At 37.6% G+C, this 7,887-nt stretch overlaps 1 protein-coding gene across 2 annotated transcripts in view; it reads left to right on the top strand.

The window, feature by feature from the left end:
* Positions 1-3,774: 3,774 nt before the first annotated feature.
* The window catches only part of LOC144964145 (uncharacterized), a 17,588-nt gene continuing 13,475 nt past the window's right edge, over positions 3,775-7,887 (top strand). For both annotated transcript variants that reach the window (XM_078898092.1, XM_078898083.1), the window contains exon 1: positions 3,775-4,313. In XM_078898092.1, the coding sequence (XP_078754218.1) occupies positions 3,800-4,313 (514 nt within the window). In that variant the 5' untranslated portion in view covers positions 3,775-3,799. The remainder of the gene's footprint in view (positions 4,314-7,887) is intronic.

The raw sequence follows: 7,887 nt of genomic DNA, 5'->3' as shown, positions 1-7,887 counted from the left end.
AGTTTTGATTCTTGATACCACCTTCCCAGGATTCCTACAGTTTTTAGTTGCTTTGGCTCCAGGATCTCAACATTAACAGTTTGTTATACTCATTTTGTGTCAGTCAGTTTATTTGAAGAAATAAAAGTACAATGTAATAGTTGTTTGCTTGCTTTTATTGATATCATCTGTTACTCTTTTACTTCAAATCCAGGACCTATTAATAGAATCAGAAACTTCCTGATTCAATTGAAATTACTTGATATTGGCCTTGTAATGATAATTTATAACGAAATATAGTTACGCCTCGACTATTATTATTATTATTATTATTATTATTATTATTATTATTATTATTATTATTATTATTATTATTATTACTATTATTATTATTATTATTATTATTATTATTATTATTATTATTATTATTATTATTATTATCATCATCATCATCATCATCACGAGTACAGAACCCGCAATATTTGCAGGGAAATAACGAGGTTAGAGTGCAAAACTGTCGTATCTTAAAAACGCAAATTTTCAGGAGAGATGAAAAACTGTTTAAAATTCACAATAATCCTTAGATACCCGTGAAATTTACTAATCTTATGTAAAAATTGGCGAGAAAAACGATGGTGGCATTTTGAGACAATATTATATTGCTTGGATTATGGGTTATTAAAGTTACGATAGTTTGAAAGTATTTTATTGGAAGCAAGTATGTTGGGATGAGGATGTTTTGAGAAGAATATAACAACTGAAACTATCGCAACTCGGAATTACGACAGTTTTTGTGCCATTATCACCACTTAATAAACAAAAATATATTATGAGTTAGGATACCTGAAACAAGTTCTAAGAGCCATATGGTTGATTACTCGGGAGCTTATACCAGTATTTTAGGCTAAAAACAGTCATATTTGTATGTCAAAAACTGAACAAGACTCGAGTTGTAAAAAGCGTAGTCTAGCTTCTTTTCCTTAAAATTATTTTTCCTTTTCTCCTACTCGCTCCTTCCCATCCTCCTTTACTTCCCACGTTTTTATATTTTAAAACTCCTTTTCTTTTCCTCCTTTTCGTCCTTCTCCCTCTCCTCACCTCTCCTCTTTTTCTTTTTTGTCTTCTTTTTCTTCTTCTTCCCCCTCCCCCCCCCCCCTCTTCCTACTCCTCCTCCTCCTCGTCCTCCGCCTCATCTTCATCCATACCAGTTCCATTTCTCTTTTTTCTCCTCTTTTGCATTCTCCTCATACTCTTCTTCTTCTTTTTCCACTCCTCCTCCTCCTCCTCCTCCTCATCTATTCTTTTTCTTCTTCTTCTTCATCTTCTTCTTCTTCTACTTCTTCTTCTTCTTCTTCTTCTTCTTCTTCTTCTTCTTCTTCTTCTTCTTCTTCTTCTTCTTCTTCTTCTTCTTCTTCTTCTTCTTCTCCTCCTCCTCCTCTTCCGCCTCCTTTCTCCCCACCCCTAATCTTCCTCTTATTGTTGTTGTTCTTCTTCTTCCTCTTTTTCTTCTTCTTCTTCTTCTTCTTCTTCTTCTTCTTCTCCTCCTCCTCCTCCTCCTCCTCCTCCTCCTCCTCCTCCTCCTCCTCCTCCTTCTCCTCCTCCTCCTCCTCCATCCACCTCCTCCTCCTCCTTCTTCTTCTTCTTCTTCTTCTTCTTCTTCTTCTTCTTCTTCTTCTTCTTCTTCTTCTTCTTCTTCTTCTTCTTCTTCTTCTTCGTCTTCTCCCCCCGCCCTCCTCTTCCACCTTTTATTTTCCCTCACTTTTTTTTCTCATCCTACTCTTTTCTTCCTCCTCCTCCCTCTCCTTTTCCTCCTTTTTCGGCTCCTCCCCCTCCTCCTTCATCATCATCATCATCATCATCATCATCATCATCATCATCATCATCATCATCGTCACCATTTCCTTTTTCTTCTCCTCATCCTCCTCCTCCTCCTCCTCCTCCTACTACTACTACTACTACTACTACTACTACTACTACTACTACTACTACTACTACTACTACTACTACTACTCCTCCTTCTTCTTCTTCTTCTTCTTCTTCTTCTTCTTCTTCTTCTTCTTCTTCTTCTTCTTCTTCTTCTTCTTCCCCTTTTTTATTCGTCTGTAGTTGATGGATGTACAGATCCTCGCATAGTTCATTGTGCTCCATAGGTTCAATGAGTTTTCATGAACCCGAAGGCACAATGTTTCTCTGGGACTCTAGAAAAAATAGGAAAGGTCTTTTTAAATTCTCTTAAAATCATTCAATCAGGAAGAGGGAGTTCCTTAGTGGACCGTCTATTGTCTTCCGTTTTTATTTTAATACAGTTGACTTAATCATGAATGATACAAAGCTTCTTATGTCTTGATAACTTTTTATGAGCTATTGAAGCAAACGGCTAAGCGTGGACAACATTTAGGGACAAATAGAACACTAATGAAACAATATATTAGAATGGGCAATGATTCCCTTATTCCTCATCAAACTGACCGAATATATTATATTGACTTATCAGAGAAACCAATATGTTGAGAGATCAGCTGTTGATCATTGGAGTGGTATAGGTTTGAGTCCCTGACCCAGTCATTTCATCCGCTGAAGATTTCGAATATTTTGCTGGGATATGAAGTTATAGATTAGAATATTAATATAAAAGCTATGAATATAACTCTTACTTACGATACATAAATTTGAAGAGAAAAATAAAGACTAGCTATCTTAAGTCAAGTTACGATAGTCTTATTCCCATAATTGTGAAACCGTTTAGTTAAGATATTTCTTCAAATAAGAATAACTTTTTGATTTTAAAGCGATAGGAATGTCTCAACATATCTGAGATAGAGTCTGATGAGTGTGATTCCAGTTCGAAATGCTCAAAATGACCAATCTGAATCTTTGAATACCGCCTATCTCCATCACCATCTGCTTATGCAATCTAATGGACAAGATGGTCAACAAACGTCTGCTATTTAAGGGGGGGGGGGGGGGGACATTAAAAATGATGAATTTTGACCCAGTTTGCTAAAATTAGATTTTGGTGGGATGTTGTCATGTGACCATTTGTCTGCATAAAAAATTGCATAAGAACTTCATCTTCAGTTTTTTTCTCGACTCAAAATTTTTTGTATTTTGTGACCCATAGTATGGTTAAATCTTGCCCATTTTTAGTTTCAGTGGACTGATTTCATGAAAGAATACCAAATAGTCAGCCCTGCAAATAGTCCTTATAACTAAGTAAGGGCAAATACATATCAATGAAAAGTAAAAACTCTCCTCTATCTTCAACAACCAATCACTTTGTTCTTCATTATGTCATGTGGTCACAATCCAATCAGAGAGCGAGAGGAGAGTTTTTCCCTAAACTCGTTTACTTTGACTTTTAAATGCGTTTTTCTCAAAACTGCAATTTTCGTCACTAAAAACCTATCTCCTCCCACAGTTTTCAACCAATCTTCTTCAAACTTTCTACAAACGAGTGTCATACAAATGAGTAATTTGAAATAATGTAACTTTTTTCAAGGGGAATAATCGAGTAATAATCATGAACTTAATTTTTAAAGTTTCTAATTAAAAAATTAAAAATCGGGTTTCTAGAGCCTCTTTATTTTCCTTTTTTCTACCTCTGGCCTGAATATTATGGTAATATGGTAATAATAATAATAATAATAATAATAATAATAATAATAATAATAATAATAATAATAATAATAATAATAATAATAATAATAATAATAATAATAATAATAATGTTCATCATCATCCTCATCATTGTCATGATTACTATTATCAATAGTTCAATATCTTTCTCACAGGATAACCGTGCTCATATCGAATTTGAGCAATGACGCAACTTTTGATGGCTTCCATATTTCTGCTGACAATTCTCATCTCATTCCCGCTTGCCAATTCATTACGCACAAGACCACAAGAGGCACATGAGCCACCGCTTAGGCCTTCAAGGTACGCCAGACATCCTCCTCCCTATGGCATGCCACCTCATCGTTACATGAGGGCACCACAATTTACGAAGCCGCCTCGACCTGTTAAAAGTTTACACCACAGTGGGCAATCTCGTGCTGATGAAAGGGGTCCACCATATAAACGAGCTCCTACACCGCCTGATTGGTCCTCCCCGGGTAGACGAGGTTCTCCTGTCCGTGAATGGACTCCTCAATATCGAGAGGGACGTGATCGAACATACATCATATCACCGTGGCCCGCAGTGTATCCAGGGTCTGGTAGAGAACATCGACCCAAAAAAGCTCTCGAACCTCCTCCTCCCAATGTTAAATTATCAGACTCGCAAATAACCACGGGTCTACCTGCATCTGCATTAAACGACAGACCTGTTATAGGTAAGAATTTGTTTGGTGGTGGTGGTGGAGGAGGAAGAGGCGTAATTAATGCTGGATGGCCGATTAGGTGTGTTGATAATGATGTTGATGATGATGGTGATGATGATGCTGATGATGATGATGATGATGATGATGATGATGATGATGATGATGATGATGATGATACTAATAATAATAAATGGCATTTATATAGGACTTCACCCCGTTGTCACAGGCTCTTAGCGCTTTAGGGCGATGTAAAACAAAACAGAGTACAGTAGGAAAAGTGTTGACGGGAAAGTGATACGAATTCAATTTAACAACAAAACATTCTAATAGTATAGCAACTTACGACGTAAAAAGATAAATTTCAAGCGAGATTTGAAAGTTAAGTTGTCAACGAATCCGAGCATCTCGCATGTGATGGGAGAGAGTTCCAAAAAATGGGGGGGGGGGGGGGGGGGGGGGGGGAGCGAAATTTGAGAAGATTGCTCATCTATGTTACCCAACGTCATATGTTTGACAAGGAATGATTGATCATTGCCTGACTTCAAGCTTCTATTGGGGACATAAATGTTTAGAGGGTCTTTGATATAGGAGAGACTGTTAGTGCTCAAGGATTTGTAGACAACATTACAAATCTTAAAGGCAACTCTTTTCTCCACAGGAAGGCAATGTAACTCACAGAGAAGAAGAGTTGCCGACGGGTAATTTGATTATTTCGTACAATGTGTCGAGCTGCGTTATTTTGAGCAACCTGAAGTTTGCACATTTTGTCTTTAACTAAATTCGCCCAGAGGGAGTTACAATAGCCCAATTTGGATAAAACAAGGGAATTAATCAAACGTTCACCTATATACTTTGGTATTAAATGGCGAATTTAGCATATTTTTTCATTTCTTGTACATAGATTGCCTGGTGTTATTCACATGTCTTGTCATGGAAAGATCTTTATCAATCATGACGCCAAGGTTCTTTGCTTTATTTGAAAATTCTATAGTACTGTTTCCGGGAGTTCTTCTTCTTCTAGGTTCCATGCCTGGTCCAGGCTTCGGATACTGCATGAATTATCTCTCTCCATTCCTCCCTGTCTCTTGCTTTTTCAAACAGCTCTTGGATTGTTAGGTTGGTGAAGCCCTTCAGTTGGTCTATGAGTGTTTTTCTTTGTCTCCCCCGGGCGCGTTTACCAGGTATTTTTCCACAACTTGCCAGGTATTCATTCTTATCTTTCCTTACTATGTGTCCGAAAAAGGATAGTTGTCGATCCACTATTAAGGGCATTAGTTTCCTTTGTTGGTATGTTTGTTTTAGCACTTCTTCGTTCGTTTTGTGTGCGGTATACGATATTCTCTGCATCCTTCTCAAGCACCACATTTCAAAAGCTTCAATGTTCTTTTGTGTTTCTGCATTTGTAGTCCAGCTTTCGCATCCGTAGAACAAGATTGGCCACACGTAGCACTTCAAGACTCGGAATCTAATCCGAACGACATCTGTTTGTTTTTCAAAATGTTTCCCAGGTCCATGAAGGCCTGTTTGGCTTGAGTTATTCTTGCTCGTATGTCTCGGTTACATCTTCCATCTGTTGTCACTATTGAACCTAGGTATTTAAAACTTTCTACGTTGGTAAGCTGCTCGCCGTGAATCGTTATATTGCAGGTGTTGTTGTTTTCGGGGTTTTTCTGTATTACCATGCATTCTGTTTTGGTGATATTCACTTCCATTCCCTTGGCTTCACTATTTACTACCACTTTGTCAACAATCTTTTGAAGTTGGATTTCTGATGTTGCAATGAGTACCGTATCGTCTGCGTATCTTATATTATTTATGTTGTGACCTCCTACTTTTATTCCCTCCATATTATTTATGCCCCTCATGATTGTTTCTTGGTATAGATTAAACAGATCTGGTGAGGCAACACACCCTTGACGGACTCCTTTCTTAATAGGAATGGAATTTCCTGTAGAGTTTCGATTTTGATAGATGCCTGCTGGGTGTAGTATAATGTTTGCATGAGTCTGAGGTCTTTCTCATCAGCGCCAATGGAGTGCAGTTGTTTTAGTATTTCTTCGTGGCGTACTCTATCAAAAGCTTTTTTGTAGTCGACAAAACAGAGGTATAGTGGGGTCTGAACCTGTATAGCTCTTTCACTTAAAACACGGAGGAGGTATATTGCGTTCCTTGTCCCTCTGTCAGGTTGGAATCCATATTGTTCTTCTGCGATTTCGGGGTTAATCTTATTCCTTAGCCTGTTGATAATTATACGCAACAGTATTTTGTTGATGTGACTTATTAAACTTATAGTTCTAAAATTTTCGCATCTGACTGCACCTGCTTTCTTTGGTATTGCTATGAAAATAGAGTTACAGAGATCTTCTGGAATTTTCCAAGTATTGTATATATTGTTGAATAATATGTGAAGTTCATCAATTGCTAGATCTCCTAGGCTTTTTAATACCTCTACAGATATTTCATCAGGGCCTGTTGCTTTACCATCCTTCATTCGTTCCATGGCATGTTCAATTTCACTTTTGGTGATGTTTGGTCCGCTTAATGGTTCTTTGAATTTCAGTGGTGGTTCATTTCTATTTGGATCATTGTACAGTTCGCCTATGTATTCTACCCATCGGCTTTCTATATGTTGTTCTTCAAATAGCAGTTCCCCTTGTTTGTTTTGGATACAACTTCCTGCTGCTTTGCTTTTCCTTTTCCCTGATAGTTCTTTTATTCTCTGGTGAGCTTGTTGGGGGTTGGGTTTGTATTCTCTTTCGATTTCGCAGCATTTCCAGTCTAGATAGTTCTCGTGTGCCTCGATGCATTTGGATTTAATGTGGTTGTTCAATGTTTGGTATTCTGCAGACCCTCTGTTGCATTTTCGTCTTTCTTCAAATAGGTTTAGAATTTCATTTGTCATCCATTCCTTTTTGCTGTTTGTTTGAGCTATTGGTAAATGCTTTTCTGTAGTTGCTTTGACACACTTTTGGAATATATCAAATTGTTTTTCACATTTTTCGTTATCAGGTTCACTTTGGCTTTGTATCATGAGTGCATTTTCAAATTCTTCTCTCATTTTTGTTTGTATGCCATTGTCTTTGCATAACCTGTAATCCCTCTTTATTCTACCAGCTGTTCTCTGAATAGCTTTAAACTTTATCCTTACTGTACAAACAACTGGGACATAGTCACTGTCTACATCGGCGCCTGGGTAGGTTTTGCAATTTAATATGCCATTTCTGAATCTTGATGATACTGCTATAAAGTCTATCTGGTTCCTTGCTCTGTCCCCTGGTGATTGCCATGTCCAGGTTCTTCTTGGGTGTTGTTGAAACCAGGTGTTTGAAATCATTAATTTATTTGTTCTACACCAATCTGCCCAGATGTTTCCTCGTTCATTTCTGTCTCCGAGTCCATGTGGTCCGATTATGTCACCATCTCTGCCTCTGCCAATCTTAGCATTTAGGTCCCCCATTACCATAAGGACTTCTTGTGATTTACACATTCGTTTTGCTTTGTCTAGTGAATGGTAAAACTCTGTCATATCTGCATCTGTCGCCTCTTCTGTTGGTGCATAAACTTGAATAATATTGGTGTCAACTAC

The sequence above is a fragment of the Berghia stephanieae genome, chromosome 1 (genome assembly GCF_034508935.2).
Source record: "Berghia stephanieae isolate SIO BIC M18660-M18661 chromosome 1, UCSD_Bste_1.3, whole genome shotgun sequence".
NCBI lineage: Eukaryota > Metazoa > Mollusca > Gastropoda > Nudibranchia > Aeolidiidae > Berghia > Berghia stephanieae.
This window is presented reverse-complemented; position numbering and strand designations above follow the sequence as displayed.